At 49.5% G+C, this 20595-nt stretch overlaps 1 protein-coding gene across 1 annotated transcript in view; it reads right to left on the bottom strand.

The window, feature by feature from the left end:
- The window catches only part of GPC3 (glypican 3), a gene marked incomplete at both ends in the record, with an annotated part of 152178 nt that extends 138156 nt beyond the window's left edge, over nt 1-14022 (bottom strand). The window contains 2 exons of the mRNA XM_082323621.1: nt 4627-4788; nt 13860-14022. Of these exons, the coding sequence (XP_082179747.1) occupies nt 4627-4788; nt 13860-14022 (325 nt within the window). The remainder of the gene's footprint in view (nt 1-4626; nt 4789-13859) is intronic.
- Between the last annotated feature and the right edge of the window lie 6573 nt (nt 14023-20595).

Here is a 20595-nt window from a genome sequence, read left to right as displayed (position 1 = left end):
ACAGCGCCTGCTCTGCCAGAACCATCGAGGGCTCAGCTCCGGAGGAGAGAAGAAACAGGATTCTCCCACGAATACGAGAATATCGTACATGTACAGGCAGGTTTATCTGCATTGATTTATCACAGTCTTCCTAGAAACTACTCTGAAGCATACATCCCAAAAGCCCCTCAAATCTCCGTAGCCCCCGGAAGCTCCCCTTAGGTACCTAACAGAGCCCCTTTTGTCTTCCAGCTCCCATTTGCAGAAGGTTAAATGTCATTGCCTTTGAGAGGGAACAGATCAGGTCTTAATTTAAGCCTACAGGCTTTCACCAAGGGGGATTCAACTGCAGCATCTCAGCCAATTTTCCAGTTGAGGTAATTGCACTCCTGCGTTCCCAGCGTCCCCCACATTTCCAACCAAGTCCCAGCAGCTCTGCAGCCCCACGGGAGCTATTTGGGAAGCGTGTGGAAGCCAGCCCTGCGCCCACGCAAGCGTCGGGGCAGCTAGATTCAGGGTCAGAAACAGGCATATGGTGTATCTCAAGATTTATGCCACTGCTACCCTGCTGGCCCCAGCAGCCAAACCATCGCTGCAAGGAGATCGCAGAGCAGCCGCTGACGCGCTCCGACATTCTGGCGTTTGCACCACGCAAAGAGAGGCCGCTCCAGGATTTGACTAGCATCAACAGCACAGGCTGCAGAAGGGCACCGCGAGATCCTGCTGATCGCTTATTTGAGCAATCACTTAAAACAATGAAAGCAACCTTCTCCACAAGCACACTGCATTACTCCTGCAGAAGTAGCCCCTCATAGTCAGCTCTCCCATTGCTGTGCTTCACGCTTGCTGGAGGGGGAAGATTACCAGCAAGTCCGACACAAAGCGACGGTTGCAGATGCTCCTCTTCCCTTGAAGGATCCTTCTGTGCTCTCTAGTGTTGCCGTCTTCCCCCTTTTTAAAAAGTACCTTTTCCCTTGGACGAAGAACTAGGAGTGTACCATGAGAGCTGCATCTGAGCAGCTCCTATAGCTGCTTTTATTTTCTGTTATCAACAGTGCAACACGGTCAATATGCAGGACAAGGAATTAAGTGATCGCTTAAAAGAAAATTCCCAAACTTTGGAAGTAGGAGGCATCAGACTGATGAACATCCACACAACCCAACCCCAGGGAACAGAGCTCTTTAGTAGGGGAAAGGAGAAAAAAAAAAACAAGAACAACCCTGGTATTTTCCTGTTCAAGTTTACCTTTCACAAAGCTGAAATATTCACAGATTCAGATGTAATATTTAAGAAATCAGTAGAGCTTTTTGAGGGCTCTTTCTGTTTTTTTAATAGAAAAAGATTAGGTGGTGGCAGGACCAGAAACCTCCCACCAAACAGCCAAGATCTACAGTCAGGAGAAAGAGAGGGGAAAAGGCAAACCGTAGGCAGGGCTCTCGCCGTTTGCCGCAGCAGGTTAGTCGCCCTAACTCCCTAGTTAGTTTGGATGAGAACCTCAGAGCAATTCTAAACGTCACTTGCAAAAAGACACACGAGCAAGTTTTGAAGCGATGTGGTTCAGCCGAGCTGCACGGTACGCAACAGAGCTGCCGTCGGCTGAGAAGCTGAACCGGGAGGTGCGCACACGGGCAGATACCAGCACGGTTACACCGCACAAAAGTGAAAGAAACTGCCCCCAAAGAAATCCTAGAGTAAGATTTAACTGCAGTCAAGGCAGCTACAATCCATTTTAACACTGTCAAACGCAGCAAGTTTTCAAAGGATTAAATCACTACTTAAATCATCTTCATAATTTTAAAAAATGTCTGCAAGATAAGACCAGGAGCTAATTGTACCATTTAAATTTAGTGAAGGAAGGATTTTTTTGGTTGGGATTTTTCCTTCTTAACCGCAATAAAGAAAAAGCCCAAGGGTCTAAAACTAATAATCTAATAAACTTTGCTAAGTGAACATTGTAACAGATAGGTCTGGATGAGATTTTTCTGTAAATGCCAGACAATTTCCCTTGATCTTTATAAGCAGAGATGCCGCTCTAGCTTCAGCGGGAAGAAATTAAATTTGGTGCAAAATAATAACATCTGGGTAAGATTTTGTCTGTCAGACTAGCAGTCCCTTTAGATGCCAGGCTAAAAATATTAACTCTGAAGGGTTTCACACTTGTGTTTTTAATGAGTGGTTAGGATATGTTTCCTTACCAACATATTACCCTGCTCTAGAGAGCAGTGCAATTACCCATCCTCTGTGCAGGATGCCCCAGCAGACGCTAGGGTCCGACCCAACACGGGACACACACAGAGAGCTTTCTCCCTCGCCAGAGCACGCGTGTGAGAGCTGGCGCTGCTTTGAGCTATCCCACTCCTACGGTCCCAATTCCCGAAGCCACAGGGCATCTGTGCCCAGCTTCAAGCAGAGACACCATGCGGGAGCAGGACCTGCAGGAGATGCTCAGGGACCGTGGGGGCTCCAACAGCGGTCGCGAGTGCCTCTTCCCTGACGGCTCCAGCATCCCCCCTGTAGCTGAAGGCAGCCTGCACAGCCCCAGGCACACCCCTGAGAGGCATCCTACACTCCCCAGCTGTGCCAGGGCAGCAGCAAGTTTTCTGACTTGCAACCAGCTGTCATAGCACATACCTTGGCAATGGGGGAAGAAGCAAACTGCACACTGGTGGGGTTTGATTTGAGACATCACACCCCAGCGCCAGATCCCTTCGTGATGTCTTGAGACAGAAGCCTGTCCCCTACCACGAGCAGTGCCAAGAAACAAGAAATCAGACCGCCGTATGTTGGGTCCAAGCACAATTTCTATAGCTGGAACAGCCTCTGGCACTGCAGCCATCAAAATGCTCTTAATCAAGCAGCAATCAAAAGATCCAGCTATTAAAAAAAGTGTTGTTCTACAGACTTCGAGACAAAATTTAAAGATAACAAAAGTACACCATTTTCAAAGTCTAATGAATTGCCCTTCCAAGTCCAAAACACTTTATACGAGGTAATTAAAGAGAGCTCCAAAATGGTTTCAGCTAGGAATTCTTCTTCTACAATGGGATTGCAAAAAATCTTTAAAATTAGTCATGATCTTTTTTTATAAGCAGAAGCGGTCAGGAATTCTTCAATTAAATGCTTTTCTTCCCCACCACCAAGAAGAATGGCAATTCAGCATTCAGTAACAACAGCTCCAAAACCCTGCACGGGGAAAGGGCTCTCATGGCCAGGATGGAAATCACAGTTAAAAAAAAAAAGGGGGAGGAGGACAAAAAAAAAAAAAAAAAAAAAAAATCAGAGCAAAGGATTCAACTCTCTCCAGAAGACACAGAAAGTTCAGAGCTACAGCACCTGACTGCTACCCTAGGCACAACCTATAGTAACACAGGGCATCATTCCGACACACAATAAAAACTCCCATGTTACAATGTTTTTGCCAAATGGTAGGGGAGGAGGGAGAAACTTTCTATTCCGGCCAGGTTATTCACCATTTCTGAAGCTAGTCCACATTGGTTTCCTAGCCATTGGCAATCTCTCATTAGTTTTACACCATTCTGTTTAGCAGAATTGGAACTTAATAGTCACTGCATTAAGAAGCATTGGGGGAAAAAAAAAAATGTACTGTTACTTCCTCAACAATTTATTCAATCTTACATTGAGAAAAACAACACATTTGACTTCAGCAGTCAGTTGTGGACCAGAACTGAGCTTTGCCATGATCCCACAGGCTTCAGCAGGCTTTGGGTCTTGCTGTTAGTGAAGCATGAACAAAAATAAATCAATTATTCTGCAAAAATATCAGCATGAAGGAAAAAACGCTTGATTGCTCATGCCTTCTCTTTTAAATATAGGCAAAAATGCCATTAATACAGAACGATGGAATCTCCATAGGAGAGCACTCAACAAACAAGCAATCATTTCACCGCACGTTAACCATGGATGGAATACGTTTTGCTTGTGTACAGGCCCTAAAAAAAAATGTTTGCAGATTTAAGTGACACAAACTGGTGTGTATCCACAGCAAAAAATATTTGTCAAAGGCCAGTTTTCCTAAAAAGACAATACATCACATTATCATTAGAAAAGGAAGAGAGCTGCCACCATATAGTGTGGCATCAGGTTTCCAAGCACTCAAATAACCCATGGCGAGCACCAGGGACCACACTTGTGGACAAGGCAGCCTCTACCCATCTTCACAAGGAATAACCAACTTTGTTTTGCAGTGGATAACAATAATCAATACACACGTTTTAGTCAGATGTTTGCCAACCATTACACTGGGTTTGCAACCAGATCACATTGCTGCAACATGGTTTTTGGGACTGGCAGAATCACAGAAGATGGCACTTGCACAGACAGTTTAATTCTTGGAGAAGTGGGTTTTTCACTTATTTTTAAATTTGCACTTGAAGAGGTTTCGTCTTTAAATTTACACTTGCTGTTTCAGCTACAGGAATATTTAGGACAAGCCTTGCAGAGCAGCCATATACCAAACCAGATGTATTATTTATCATAAATAAGCATATATAATATATACAAACATATGAGAACAAGCGAACAGAAAGCTTCCAGCCACCTGCACTTCTGATTGCCAGGTGCTGAGGAAGAAGAGCAGAAGTGCCTCCTCCTCCCACCACATGCCTGGATCACCCCCCAGCGCTCACCTTGGAAGACAGCAGCGTTCTGGATGACGAGGAACTTCAGCTCCATGCTGGCAGACTGCAGGAGCTGCTCCATGTTCAGGCGGGCTGTTGCCTGGTACTTCTCCTCCATCTTCCTCGAGCAGCACGTGGAGCCCTTCGGGATACATACTTGGAGATCGGACCCTAGAGAGAGACACAAGAAGGGCAGAAAATCTGCATTAGGAGGTGGAATTGATGGAGATGGAAAATGGAGGGGAAACCAACTCCATACATTGGTATCGCTGCAATTACTGGTTGGGCAAATTGATGGCATTTCTGAAATTTGTCCCGAGCAAGCAGCTCAGGAATAAGACCGATAAGGCAGAACCAGGATTGCTGAGCAATAGCCCCCAAGAGCTACGCGTGCGTGCCAGCACACTGCTTGCTTTAGCTCCCACACACTCCATCCGCTGATGTGCTGGTGCCGAGCAGAGCAATACAGAGCATCGCCCTGCTGTCTCCCGCATGCCTACCAGCACATCAGTAAGGAGCTGCAGGCAGCCAGAAGAGATGGAACGGGAGATGCAAAAAGGAGCCGGGATTTAGAAGCTGTGGATTTACAACGTATGGAGCAATGCATGTAGCTCAGCACGCAGGATATGCTTGTAATTGGCATAAAGACTTAAAACAAACAACAACTGCATTATTTGCCTGCAATCTCCATCCTTTTGTATCCACAGCAATAACAGTAACAACAGGAGGGCACAACAATAACGATTTACTTTTTTTTTAGTGCAGACTTCTAAATTGTACATATCTCCTGAGTCCTCCCACCAATTTCGCCATCCCATCCTTCCTCCATTGCGCCAGGCAAAGCCCAAAGTCCATCATTTCACTTGTGCAAGTCCCACTGCAGAGGGACAGGTCCTGAGGCATACACTGAGCACTGCAAAAGGCAAGTGCCTTTGCAGCAGCAGACATGCAACTGCATGGGTGCACGGGCAGCACCTCCACCCGTTCACCAGAATGGTACAAAAGCCAGAGTACAAAGGCAAGAGGAGCATCCCTTGCTCTGGCATCTCAAGCTGCAACTCAAAGCACTGGGCAGTGATACTAAATTTTTGGTTTTGACATTCCCAAAGTGTTCCCAAAGCTCTCGCTCCTGGAGGCAGAAGACAAGCTTAGCTTTCATTTTACAAAAAGTGGTGTTAGCTAAAAGGTGATAAACAAAATCTAGAAAATAAAATATTCATCTTTTGGGTTCAGACAACAGGAGAAGATGGAACGGAAGAGCTGGAAGTGGCAACAACAAGAAGAGTCTCATTCCCAATCAGCTTTCAGTAGCAAACCACGGCCCCGCAAACACAAACGGAGCAACAAGCTCATATCAAAACAACAGCCTTCATCATGCAAAACGCATCTAATCCGATGCTTCTGTTAGAAACTCAAAAGAGTAAGCAACAGCTCCACTAAAAATGGCTATCAAGGGCCAAACATCAGCAAGAACCTTCAGACCCTTCAGTGTCTGCCACCCAAACGGCAGCGTGCCCCCGGCGTGCCGGAGCAGGAGCAGCTCCCCATTAGACTCAGCACTGCCCAGAATGAATCGGGATTAGGAAACAGTCCCCAAGCCAGCAACCAACAGCCCAGATAGGGCTGAAGGCTCCACGCACCCCTCAGCCCTTGCTCTGCCTTCCCGTTTGCTACAGAGGTTTTTTCCCCTCAATAAAAGCAAGTATGGCAATTTACACCTTTGCTCTGCAAGGATTACGCATCCTTCCAGGTTCCCCTCTCCTCTCCTTCTTTTACCACATCCACTCTCTCGCTAATTACTAGAAAGTGTCAAAAGTCACTTTTGTAAGTGTACTCTAGAAGAACAGGATTAATATTAATGTCAGTTCAATTGTGTACCTCCTGAAGAAGAGTCATGCACACTGCCGAGGGAAAAACAACTCTCAGAGCTTGGGAGCAGCGACAGCAGAAACCCTCCTCCCTCCAGCCCCATCCCTTCCCCTGGCACAGCCAGGGAAAAACACTGTGAAACACTTCATCGGCAACGTGCGTTTCACGTGCGGAAAGGAGCTTTAACCAACGCAAGCCCTGCTATCACTGCAAAACAACATATGGCAAAGGGGGAGAAAGAGGCACAGCCCAGTGCTGGAGCCACCATGCCATCCTGGCTCCATCCCTACCTGCTGCCTCAGTTTCCCCCTTCTGCAACACAGGGTACACAGCATAAATTCCTTCGTCAAGCCCTCCGACAAAGAGCCAGCACCACTGACATCTAAAGATCGAGTCTCAGCGGTTCGTGAACTAACCCACTCCAGAGGAGCACAGCGACAGGTATTTCATGCCTTAAAAAAATAACAGGGACCATAAAACCACGTACCAGCAAGACACTGCGTTAATGAGAGAAGTGGTTATATAACAGCAAGTTAAAGAGGTTTTTTAAAGTCAAATCCAAGTCAATTTATACTGCAAAAAGGCTTCGCGTGGTCCCTTTAACACTACAATACAGCCATAAATTTCTTGTTAATACAAAGCTTATTTCCTCCTACATTTATTATATTAGGACACATTTCAAATTAAAAAAAGAAGAAGCCTTTCATGATTAATGGAAATACCAATATAGAAAATCTGAGAGTTGGCAATTAAGCGATCTGTGCAAGTGAAAACCAGGGATAGGAAGCAGCAAGGTCATCTGCCCACCTCCCATCCTTCTTTTTAGCAATTAAGCCAATTTCTCCCCTTAAATGGGTTTTTATTTTTGTGAAGTAAGTAAAGACAGACACTTGCTGTAGCAGAGCAATCATGGAGGAGGAGGAAAAAGCCTGGGAATTAACTCTGACAGCTTAAAACGTTTTACAGAGATAGCCAACTAACACCGATGACCAGAAATGTCATGGTAAATGCAACAGGTCAATACAGGCAGGACAGGCTCTTATCAGCTACCAGGGACAAGGTCCTTCTTGGCGCAGAGCGTTGCTACAGAGGGCCAGGGAACGGGGGCCTGACGCCCATCTGCCAGCTATTTTCTGTATATGGCTTTCCCAGATGGCGAGCAGACCCAAACAGCCCCATCTGTAAGTCCCAATAGTAAGGAAAGGAGGTTTTGATGCCCAAGATCCCAGTCCCCCAGGAGCCCCTAGCCCATCCCACTGACCCCAGCCCCAGCAGCCACCAATGAAATAGGGAAAGCGTTTTTTGACCTGCAAGTATGTTTGGCCTTTATTCATGCCATTGCTTGGAGGACCCTCTTCTGCACTCATGCTGCAGCACCACCCAGGAGACCCAGACCCTGCACCCCAAGTGCTAGGAGCTGTGCAAACGTGCTCCAGAAGCGTGGTGGATGCAGAGACACGAACGCCTGGAAACACACCGCAAGCCTACGGATCAGACACTAGTATGAATTAAACTGCTGCACGTTTTTGGCTCCATGTAAAAGGTCCTGTGAGTCATCAAATCCTACCCCCTGCCTCCCAACCCACCCCCTCTGAGCATTTTATCTAACACAAACACCTCCAGTGATAGCTCCGGCTTTCGAGATAGCAAAGCCCATTCCGCTGCCTAATGGCCCTTACTGTTAAGACTGTTTTTATCTCCCAACCTACACACCCCCCCTTTTTCTTAAAGTTTCAAGCTATTACAGCTCGTAACGCCAGTCTCAGCCCTTGCAAAAACCTCCTCCTATTGCTATAAATCATTACAAATTCATTTTTGGAAAGAAAGCGTCCCACGAATTACTCCAACAGTTTTATTAAATTGCATTTGGATGCTCACATACCAATCTTTGCAACGTTAGTGATACCGATGCGATGCTAAGCACAGGAGCCTGACCCTCCAGCACCCAACTCCCATGGGCGAGAAGGAGCTGGATGCGGCCCCTTCCACAGGCGCGCGGAGGCCCGGCACCGTCAGAGCGCTGTGCCATTTATGCCATCTTGGGGAACAGCAGTGTAAATGCTCCGGTAATTTTTGCATACGCTCCTAGCTGACTGAACTAATCTCTACAGCTGCAGTAATTTCAGCAGCACCCTACCTCTTTCTCCCTCCTCTGACACGGGGAATTTTTACTGAAGACCGGGTAGCAGTGAATTTAAAGCATTACATTTGACTTTGATGTACGATTATTCCCACAGATAGGTGGTTAGTGTAGCAGAAGTGAAAATAATTTCAGTGGATTAAATGTCAAAAAAAAACCCCTTGAGATCATCTGCAGGCAGATGTGAACTCCTTTGTGAGGCTGAAGGATTGTATTTTGATTTTAAGCATCCCAGGATAGCTCCAACCCTGTCATCAGATACAGGCAGACAAGCCATGCTTTCCACTGGGGCACGCAAGCCTGCCCACCCAGATCCAACCGCAGCTTAAATCAGATTAACATTCCCCCCAAATTTACCCCAGGCATTGCCAAAATGAGAACCCGGCCCTGCTTAATGTTACGTTACTGCAGCCTCTCCCCATGCGACAGGAGGGGTCTGCTACCCCGCGCAACGGCACCCTTCACCTCCCGTGGTCTGGAAACACCGGAGGGCTTTGTCCCAGCCTCTTAGCTCATCGGTTTGTTAATATTACACATAATAAAGCCACTGGTTTGTGTTAATCTTCTTTCTCTAATTGTTTCACAGTCAGCATCATGCTTTAAACAGATAAAAGCAGTGATTCAACCTTTAAATGTAGCAGATTTTCCCCTACCTATTTCTATACTTTTTTTTTATTAAAAACCTTCTTTTAAATTATGTGGCTAAGGGCTCATGCATCTGTCGCTGGCTTTTAACGCTCAGCATTTTGGGGCGAAAAGGAGATGCCACTGTTCTAAACCCAGGTTAAGTGCTCATCTTTTTAAAACCTAATTAAAGAGATATAAATTATAAACCAACCTCGTTCAATAGGTGATTAAAGTTGGAACACTATAGGTACTAAATGGGATATTTATTACTGCTTAATTATGCTTTATTTTCTGTTCCATCTTGTGTTTCACAAGGCTGTCTGACTCTGGATTCCTCCCGAAGTCTTGCAATGTTGGCCCGATGACTGCCACGCAAATACAACGCTCTGTAACACCACATCTTTTAAAAGAAGAAGTTATGGAGAAAATAGAGAGGTTTTACCGAGTAAGAGTTTCCGCCTAACAAATGTGCAAATATATCAACAATACTGTCATCAAAAATATGGAGCTAATTTGTGGGCACCCACTCACCATACACGTTTCTTACAGTCACATGCACACACCCTACAGCCGCTCCAAAGACTGGGAAGAACACTGTTCAGGATGTTGTTAAAATTAACCCCTGGGGGGAAAAAAAAAAAAATAAAATTAATGATCTCACTATAAAACCACTGCCTGGGGAGGTTACTAAATTTTAGGGTTCTGCTCCCGCTCTCTTTACTATCAAGAGAGCAACTTGCAGGCCTGAAATAATTAAGAACAGCAAACTCAATTATCTAGTAAACTAAGATCTTGAACCACCACGCTAAGCTAAACGGAAAGGCTGCATGGGGAGGAGCATCATTAGCCCAACTCAGGAAAAAGAGAGTGAAAGAGCGGGGGTACAAAGGGAGCCAGCTCACAAGCAAAGCTTCATCGAGTCCAGCGAGAAGAGTTGGGATTTTTAGTTTTCAAATTGTACGTTGGCACACACCAGCTGCCAAAAAGAAGAAAAGAAAAGAGAGGAGAAAGCTTGACACACTCAGCCAGCCAGCTGTAAAGCTTTACACCTCAACTCCAAAAGCAAAAGGTTAATCTCCTCTATTTTCTTAGGGTGAATCCATATTTGCTTCCATCAAAGAGAATGAACAAAAAGCTGGAAACTGCACTCTGCTGTGGGAGAAGGAAGACAGACCCACCGGCAGATATTTCTGCCAAGAAAAGTATTCCTCAGCTTCCACGCGACTGGGGCAGGGACATCCATCCCCTCTCCCCGTCTCGGCAAGGCGACAACTCGCCCTTCCCCTCTACCCACATGCACCAGCCCAATTATCTGGAGCGTCACCACGACCACAAAGAAATCCAAACGGCAAAGAGGAGAGAAAAACAGATCAGGAAAAAATGGAAATTCAAATTACTGTTTATACATGAGAAATTATGCAGGGAAAAGACAAAAGGAAGAAGAAAACCAAGACAGGCATTGAAAGAAAAAGAGAATTTAGTTATCAATGAGTGTGAGCAGCTGAGGAAGTCACCCCAGCGCAGAACCGCAGGCTGGCTCACGAGCTGGCATTAAGTCTCAACTTCAGAAAAGCCTACGAAAAGCACTCTCCCACCACCAGGCCTCTCATCTAGCTTGAGTGGAGCTGTTGGCATGAATTACGTCCTCCCACCCCTCCAAACAGTCACCCGCAGCTGACAGCAGTTAGGTCATGCTGCTCCCCACCTCCGAGCGTGCCAAAGCATGCTCCCGAGCTGCAAAAACCTGGACCCCAGGCTGCAGGACCGGAGGAGACCAAGTTTCTGCTCACTGCCTGACGCACGCCTTCAGCTAGAATTACTCCCGGAACATTAATACTGCTCATGAAACAGCATGATGCTTCCCTCACATGTATCAGAATTGCCTTTTTTTTTTTTTTTTTAATTAGAAGTATCAGCCTGGTGTGGCTGGGCTCCTCTACGGGGAGCACTGTGCTGATGTCCCCCCAGCCCACGCACCACCGATCCAGTAAAACAGAGCCGTGGGACGCTTCTCCTGCCTGTGTTGCAACTCAGCAGCGTTTCCTCTACTTGTGCCTTCAGCCACAACTGCTCATAATGCAAAATGTGGCTTCCAGAAGTCATTGTTTTCTGTTTGTGTCAAAAAAAAAAGAAAAAGCGTTTTAAATAAGTTGTTTAAACCCTTGGTTTCTCCAGGGTGATATGATCTATAGGCAAAGGTTCTCAGAATTGATTCCGTGGTGATTTGTGGCTGGGAACTCCAAAACTTTTTTTAATTGACAGATGTATGAAAGGGAGAAAAGCAATAAACAGAAGCCTGGAAAATAGTCCTTGAGTGATGTTCCCCTATTACAGAGATTTATGCAGCTGCTACTCGGAGAAGCGAGTGCTCTGAAGTGTAATTACTACACAGAGTCATGCAAGATGGGCCAGATCCAAGGTATAAGCAAGCAGTCATTGCTTTAATTATGATCAAGTTTATGTACTTAGGCAAATGTAAAATCCACTTTCGATTTGATATGTGGGAACTTTATCATCATAACAAGCCGGAAGCGTTCACTTGAAACACCAGCCCTGTTAGGAGATATTGATCCAGCTACCCACAGGCTCTGCAGAGAGGCAAAGGGCTCCTTACTCCTCCTGAAGATCAGGGATGCAGCTGGGGCTCCCAGGGGGGCAAGAGCACAACTGAGCAACTCCAGTGACCTGAACCCTGCTGGGAAAGGAAGATGCCTGGGTAAAGGCACCCACTGCAATCACAGCCCAGGCCAGGGTGGAGGATGCCACCGGTTTCTGGGGAAGGACCGACCACATTGCAGCACGGAGGCCCCAGCAGCCCCTCAACACTCACAGCACAGCCCGCAGGGACCCATCGGGAGCACCCCAGCTGCCCACCCCGCCATCACCTCTCCCTATAAAATACACTCCAAGAAAGTTACCTAGGGATCAAAGCAAACATTTCGCTGACTTTCACAGAAGCAAGGGAAGACATTGCTTTGATTACAAACAAACAACAATTTGCCATTTTCCTAGTGATAAGAGCAGCTCTTTCCCCTCCCTGCAACTCTCCATGCAAACATTTCATTGCAAAATATTTCCAGCACTACCTCTGTACTGACCAGGAGACCGAGGCCCTGCAGGACAGAGAGAGATGGGATGCTGCTCCTGCAGCTACTCTGAAGGGAGCATTAAGAAAAGAGTCAGAAATTATATGGGAAGGGGATGTAAGGATAGGAAGGGATAGGGGAGGTACTCCCTCACCAGGACTTACATCTAAACTCTCCCTCTAGATCTCAGCTGTTGGTAAGCTGAGGTATTGCTACAGTCCTACAGAGCGAAGGATTTGGGATTTGCACCAGCAGACACAACACCTTGCAGTCCCAGCCCTAGGCGCCCCGCTTCTCCCCTTCCTCTCCTGCACTGCAGCAGATCCTTGCTGAAGCAACTCTTGTATTTCTGGCCTGCGCGACACTGAACGCAAGAAATGTAACTCAACACATCATTATTAAAAGCAGCTACTGCTGGCGATGATCTCATTGCACCTCCCCTGCCTGTCACGTTTGCCTGTTATCTCTTCCTTTTCATACTTTGATCACAAGCTTTTCAGGGCAGGCATTCTCTGCTGCGTATTTAACCTAACACAACAGCACCCGAGCTCTTCAGGCGGCTCCGTAACGCAGCTATCAAAACCTATCCGTCTGTGTACACACACTCCGAGCGCGCAGCCACCCACCTGGAGGAGCCGACACTCCTTAGCTACCAAAAAGCTGCAAAAGGACCTTTAAAAAGCAGGGAATTCAAGTATTTCACTCACACTTTAAAATAGGAACGAGGCACATATCCTGAAAGCAGCCTCACAGGGTGTAGGTGGTGAGGTTTGGCGCGGTACCGCACAGGCACCACCTGTAATGCCAACTGCACGGCGGAGCAACACCTCGCCCGGATCCGTCACAGCCTCCCGCCCGGGCCATCGCGCCCCGCACGCCACACACGCAGCTCGGAGAGGGCTGTGCTGCCCGCGTCCAGCCCCGTTTTCCGGAGCCGTGGCAGCCCCTGTGCTCAGAGGAGGGCCTGGATGCTCCCAGAGCGGCTTTACAGAGCGGGATTTCCCTCGCATCGCCCCGCCGGCTCCGGCGGCTGCGGGACCCGCAGGGACACCGCGCTCCCCCGGGCACCCCGCACCGGCCCGGGGAAGCCCCCCGACGGAGCCATGGCTCCGCAGGCAGCACGCAGCTCTGCCCGACAGCAGAAGTTTGCACCTCAGGTAAGAGACACACACACATCCCCCCCCAAACAAAACGAGAGCAACAACAGACCGCTCATCGAGGGGATTTCATTGCAGGGACGCAACCGCAGGCTCCGGTTTCACCCAGCAGCGGGGCGCAGCCGCCGCCCCCGCAGCGCGGAGCCCGGCGGTCCCCGCCACCGAGCGGCCGGCGGCCCCGCGCCCCCGCTGCCGGCGAGGAGCGGGCGGCCCGCACCCGGCTCCGCAGCGTCCCGCACCCGCGCAGCGACCCCCGCGCCCGGGCGGCCCCGGGGCACGACGGACGCCCGCCCTCGGGGCACCGGCGAGCCCCGGGGGAGCGGGGGGGAGCGGCGGCAGAGCCGTGGGGCTGGGCGGTCTCACCTGGCACGGGGCTCTCGGGCACCCACTTGGCGCCGGGCTGCAGCACCTGGAAGGCGGCGCGGACCGGGCGGCAGGCGGCTTCCCCCGCCGGCTGCGCGCCCCCCGGGGCACCGAGCAGCGCGGCCAGCAGCAGCAGCAGCAGCGCTCCGCCGCTCCCCGACATCCTCCCGGGGCACCGGGACCGGGCTGCTGCACCGCGCAGCGGAGCTCAGCCCCGCGCCTCGCGCGGCGCTCCCGGAGCACCGGCACGGGCAGCGGCCCCGCGCGCACCGCCCCGCCCCGCCCCGCCGCACGCCCATTGGCCCGCGCCCAGCCGGCCCCCGCGCTGATTGGTGCCCGCCCCGGTACCGGCAAACCGGCCCCGCGCGCGGCGCCGCCCCGGCGGTTGGCGCTGGCACGCGGCGAGGTCTTGCCCCGCTGCTTGCAGCGGCCGCTCCGCGTTTGCACGGGGCGGGGTGCAGCAGCGCTGCGGGTTTGCAGGAGGCTGGGCCTTGCTCTGGCGCTTCCTCGGCTGCTGTCTGTGCAACGAAGCACCCGCGTAAGCCGGCCCGGCGTTTTGCACGGTGCCACGCGTGCCCCCGACGTGGGGTTCGAAGGGTGGAGAGTCTCGCTTGCGCGAACACGTGTAGCATGAGTGCATCGTGCTGCGCCATGAATAAACAGAGCGTTGCTCAGGGCCTCACCGTCCCCAGTTCGAGCTGCAGGGGAGAGCTGGGTTATGCGTGCTGCAGCCCTTCCCCTTCGACCAACGGACGGAGCGGGACCTCGCTTGGGAACTCTGCAGCAAGAGCAGAGCGGTGCTGAGCACAGGGCCCCTGGGACAGCACCGGGGACCCGGATAACCCACTCTGTGAGGGGCCCAGGGGCGCCCACGGGTCTGGGGTGCTCCTGGGTGAGCGCCGGACAAATTGTCAGAGGGGCTACACTGGAAACAGGCAGCCACGCGCGGGCAGGCTGTATGGCTCCACCAAGACCATTTCCCCACCAGTTTCCCACCAGAGCTGTTGGGAACCCCTTGCTCACCGAGCTGAAGCCCCCAGGCCCGGCCAGACGCCACGTCCTCCAGCTGCGGGGACACGGGGACCCTCACTGCGGCGCTGGCGGGGGCCAGGACGGCCTGGCTCCATCCCACCAGCAAAACCCCCCTAAATACCAGCAATGCGTCCTCAGCTGGAGGGGGCCCACGCTGCTCGTTGCTCAGCAAGCAGCTGTATAAAGGTGGAAGCAAGCAGGGCGGGGCGAGCAAAGGCTTTATTTAAAAAAGCAAGGGCCACGTATGAAAACCTGCCAAAACTGTATTTGCCCAGGCTGTCTCCTCGCTGCTCGCCCCCGGCCTGCACAATGCTGCTTCTGCAGCGAAAAACAGCAAGGGAACAAGTGGAAGCAGAATGGGAAAAAAAATCTATTTAAAATTTCCAGTGCAAATACAGGATCAAATTATCGCTAATGGCTCGCTACCAGTTCTTTTTCACTCTGAAATTTTGAAGAGGCATAAAAAATGAAAGTCCAACCTGCGTGTTTGTTCTAAGAACATGCCTGCCAGGGAGAGATTGTTAAAATATATTATGGAAAGGAGACTAATAAGCTGGAATGTGCAACATGTCTCGTTGGTTAATGGATTGTCGGAGCCTGTTGCTGTCCGCAGACTGCGCTATTTATTATCCATTTATCGTGTCTAGTAAGCACAGCTGACAAAACTCCCATTAACCGGGCAGCAAAAAGTCCTGCTTTGCAGGAATTCGGAGGAATCCAGAAATTTCATTTTGCTCAGAGGTACAGGTGCTCCACGGTGCAAATTGCTCCTGATTTCAGCAGAGCGAAGAGCGGGCAGGCGGGGGATTCATCGGATGGGGATGGGGATTCATCCTTTACCCATTTCCATTTCGCCCTGTTCCTTCCATGAAATACCATCACGCGTGCTTCAGCTCATGTGAGCCGCGTCACGCTGGGTAGTTACCGTATCTTTTCTGCATCTCCTTCATTGATTCGGTGATGGATTTGTTATGTTTATGCAACAGTTTGGGTTTCGCGTACAGCATTGCTTTAGGTTAGGAATCAATTGGACCGAATTGCAAAATACAAAGGCTGGTATTTGAAGCGCTCCTTTATATACACTCTTGCAATCTATATTATGTTTATGGTCTGAATTACTGTTGTCTAAAAGGCATTGAAGCATTTCCTGCGTTCATCTCCAAACCTGCTGTGTGTATTTCATTTAAGTACAGGAGGCTTTTACTGTTCCAGGTAAGTACACAGATATTGTCAAGCATGCCATTATAGCAAAGAATTACATACAGCGCCAAATAGGCGGCATTTAGGTATCTCTGCGAAGACGAGGGAGCGCTTTAAGATTTCAAACCAAATTAGAAAACAACCTTACTGCTCCTTACCGGATCTGGCTTCACAGTGGGATCTGTCGTTATCTTGACAGTAACTCCCTTCAAAAATAAAGTTTATTTATCAACGACGAGTTATGTCAGCAGCGAGTTAAAGCTTGTGGAAACATACAACAAACCAAGCGTACAACAAAACGTACAACAAAACCAAGTGTACAACTTGGTTCTTTCAGTCACTATTTTAGCTTATACCCAAAGTCCGCTGGCAGGAAAAAAAGAGCTCACATTTTAGCTGAAGACTTTCTCTAATCGACCAAGTGATTTGCGCTCATTTTCCTCAGTTTTCACTCTGGCATCACTGACTTTTCTTGGGGTAATAAGCCCAAGGACGCGGCTGGATGGAGATGGGGGGTGAATCCCATCCCATCCATGGACCAAAAATATCGCTGTGTTCTGTAGCACCTTCAGCCCCGTCCCCGAGCCCAGAGGACGCTCCCCACCCCGTGCCTGCAGAGGCATTCCCCACGTGACAATTGCAGATGCCCTCACCTCCATCAGGACGGCAACAGCCCGAAGAAAGTCTGAAGTGATTTTCCTGAGCGCTGCGCGTCCACGCGACTTGTCCTTTTAACGTGCGAGGGTAGCAAGTGCAGGTTTGTCCTGGAGGAGAAAGCAGATGACTTGCTCCAAGATCAGAGGCAAAGTCACTGGGTTAGGTGTCTGCCAGCAGAAGTAGTAAGAGCCAAGTCGTTGTCTCATATCCAGGATGATAATTTCCCTTGTTACAACTGCTCACACCGTAAAAATTTCACTTAATCATCTACCTGCCTCAAGCCTGTAAGTAATGAGAGGCAGGATTGTGTGTAGCTGATTTTATCAAATGCTCTTATGAAGTTCTCCACTGGGAAAACCCTGAATCAATTAAAACGCCAAGGAGAGACGTAGGAGAGGGATTCGTACTCCCCAGTAGACACTCACCAGCTTATCAACACATCTCACTTACTCTTCCATTGCGGATGGGATGGCTGAGCTCCATGGGGACAAGGTCAGCTGAGCCATGCCTATAGCAGAGGAAATCACCGTGGGGCAGGGGAGAAAAGAAAAAACCTGGAGCATCTGTTGACACATCTGTCTGTTTTCGGCACATACCTGACAGCCTACATGGGCATGTTTGGCCTGGCTTTCTCGTCCCTGCTGTGATCCTGTTGTGCTGACTATGGCCCAGCTGCATCGCTTGAGATTTCACATGTCCTGCTGCTACCAAGAGCTGCAGGCAATGATGGCTTCTCACTGTCAAAATGGCCCTTTCCATCTAATTCTGCACCCTGCAGAAGTTGCATTTTCAGGCTTTCATAACCATTTGTGGAGGAGGAGAAGGGAGAAGCTCTTCACTATATAACAGTACTCGCACGTTATCTGATGGAAAAAAGAAAAGTGCATTTGCCATGGGGCACTGGGAGAAATGATGGATTGCCAGGTAGCAGACATCCCTCCCCTCTTTGGCAGGATATTGTATTCCATGTGCCATACAGGAACGCTGATAGATCCATAAAGCATTAGCCTTTTCCTCACCCCAAAAAGCAGTGGCTGATAAATCACTAGCTCTCTGGAGTTTGTTGGGAGTGGATCACACAGCAGAAGCAGCCAAGCCTTCAGAGAGACGCATCACTTAAAGACACTGCAGATGCCAATAGAGCTGTACATCAAGAAAAACCGGACAAATCACTTTACCTATCCAAGAATAAGACACTTCAGAACTGGAAGTTTTTTTGCAAGTGTGTGCCAGTTTCAGTCACATTCACATCAGAAATGCCTCCCAGAGCCATGGAAAATCTCTGCACTCCAGTCCTGGGGGATCCCTCCCTTTTTTTACAGAGTTTGAAAAGCCTTCTCTCCCACTATAGGACAGAAAACTTTCTGAAATTGCAGAATATTTCACAAGACAAAATTCCAGCCAGACCCAAACCTTTCCAAACCAGCTCTTAACTGTGGATAAGACACAGGTTTTGCAGGGGCAGCTAGATTTACAGCTAACTATCAGGTTATCTAAAGAGTTTTGCATCCTTTGTAAAACTAAAAATGCACAGACACAGCAGATGTGGCTCAAAAGCTCTTCCATGCACCCCACATCTCTGGAGGATCCAAAGCACAGCGTGAAAGGCTGAAACACGCAGTGTGCCGGAGTTTGGGGCATGCTGGTCACGGGACGCGGCCGTCAGGGAGGAAGGATGCTCGTAGCACTCCTCACCACTGCCCAAGCTGCAACACCCATCTCTTCTCCAGCTCACAGCGAGCGGGGCTGAACGCTAGCAGAGCTCCTGAGTGCAAGAGAATCGCTCGAGACGCAGCTCTACAGAGGGAATCAAAGCAGAAGAGATGGGAGAAAACTATTCACCGTGCACTGCTGCCTCTGCTGGGAGCACAGGGCAGACATTTCTCAAGCTGATATTTTCATTTATCATCTCCTGGTGATTAATCAACTGAAGAGACACCACCGGGAGACAGCCTGAAAGGGATCAGCTCAGAGCATTCACCTATGAAAATAAAGTGCTGCCGACAATTACCAACGCAGGGCTGTCACACCATGGGCATCCCGCTCGCGGGGGGGAGCTGGGATGTAAAATAACAGGGCACTGCTGCAAGCTAGCCCTGCACAGAGCAAGGAGACTGACAGCTTCGGTGCAGGCATGGGAGGCACTCGGGGTTTGACTCCGGAGAGATGCTGCACTCCCGATTCTCTGCCCCAGCACAGAGTGAGCTCTGCAAGCAGCTGAAGCAACAGGCGATGTGGTCCACAGTGCACGGTCTAAGCACAAAGCAAGACTGGATCTTTGCAGACCAGGCAGCCCCAGTAAGAGTCGTGTGGCTGCACACACTGATGAAGTCCCGTTGTACGTTGCGGAGAGCACACAAGCTTTGAGATGGGATTTACAGCAGAACCAACAGAAGTTATATTGAATATATAAATTGCTCCCACTCCAAAGGAGGCCACGATGTATTCAGGTGCCTTTCCAGGAGTGCTTTTTTCCTGTGCAGTGGCACCACAGTAAAACCTGATTTATGCCTTATTAAATTATTTTAATGCTTAATATTGTATGCAAAAACTCTGTGAAGAGATATATTAGAGGAGTATTTCTGCTAGGCTCATGCAGAAGCTGTCTCCAATCGCATGGTAATGAGGCTCTTCCAAAGGTATCAGCAGCGTTAGACTGCTCCTCAAACACCACTTTGCAGGTAGAAGAGTGGATGGGTGACCTAGTGGCAATTTTTATACCCCATAACTCAAGAAATTTTAGGGACGCAGCATTCCTCTCCCTCACCGACACAGATCAGGAGGCATTGCTGGAGCCAGTGGATTTGGAACAGCCCCAGTGAGAACCGAGCCCCGGCAAGGGAGGAACAAAGCAATGTGAAGCAGCATGAAGAGCCTCCATCAACGACAGGGTGGCTCTGGGGCCAGCGATGGGCTACCGCAGCGTTCAGCCACTGTGTAGCAGGATGGACGACATCTCTGTTACTGGCTGTGTCCCCCCCAGCGCCTTCTTCCTCCCCCTCCCTCTCTTTCGGGCTCCTCACTCTCTTCTTTCTCATTAAGGAAAGGTCACTGCATACGATGGCAAGGAGAAAAAATTGCAAACCAAAGGAGCTTCTGTTTTTACAGACGCTTTTTCCAAGTTCCCACCGGACCCGTGGGGTTGTTGTGAGCCTCATCCTGCAGCCGGGGAAGTGGCATGACGTTCACCGGCTGCACGTTCAGCTCGCAACGGGGCACAGCACCCATCGGCCCCTCTGCCGCAGACGCCTGCTGTTCCCCAGGGGCTCTCTTGGCCTGTTTGGGCTTTTACTGCTCCAGGTCTCCCAGCATGGATATCACGTCCATGTCGAGCGTGGCTGGCTGTGTCCCAGAGCCCTTCTCTGCCCGGGAGGCGGGGGTCCCATTGCCATCAGCAGCTCCCTCGTCCTTTGTCCGTGCTCCAGCCCATCACATTTGGGAGACCATGACCTTGCACTAATCAATTTTTTTCCTGCTGCCTTCATGGCCTGATCCTGCAAGCAGCAGCTACACAAGAAGCCGTCTGAGTGCTCCTCCTGGCTGGCCAGTCTTGGAGCTCAGCACGCATTGGGCTTCTCGTTATTAGCATCCTCGCTTGCATCTGCCAGGACATTAATAGATCTCAGAGGGCTTTGCTATTAAGATTGCATCCTTCTTGCACAAGCCAAATAATCTAATAAAAAAAAAAACCAGTAAGATTTAACAGTTGCACATCTGAAGGCATTTCCCAAACAACAATTAATTATCCTGCTGGACGCTCAGCCAGGTTTCAGAGGAAACGTCACCCCTCCGCAGAGGAGGACAGCATATCGACAGAAGGGAAGTTTTCTTTTAAAAGGAGCCTCAC

This window comes from Platalea leucorodia (assembly GCF_965183815.1).
Source record: "Platalea leucorodia genome assembly, chromosome: 10".
In the NCBI taxonomy this organism is placed as follows: Eukaryota; Metazoa; Chordata; class Aves; order Pelecaniformes; family Threskiornithidae; genus Platalea; species Platalea leucorodia.
Note: the sequence above shows the minus strand (reverse complement) of the source record. Positions and strands in the feature narration are given on the sequence as shown.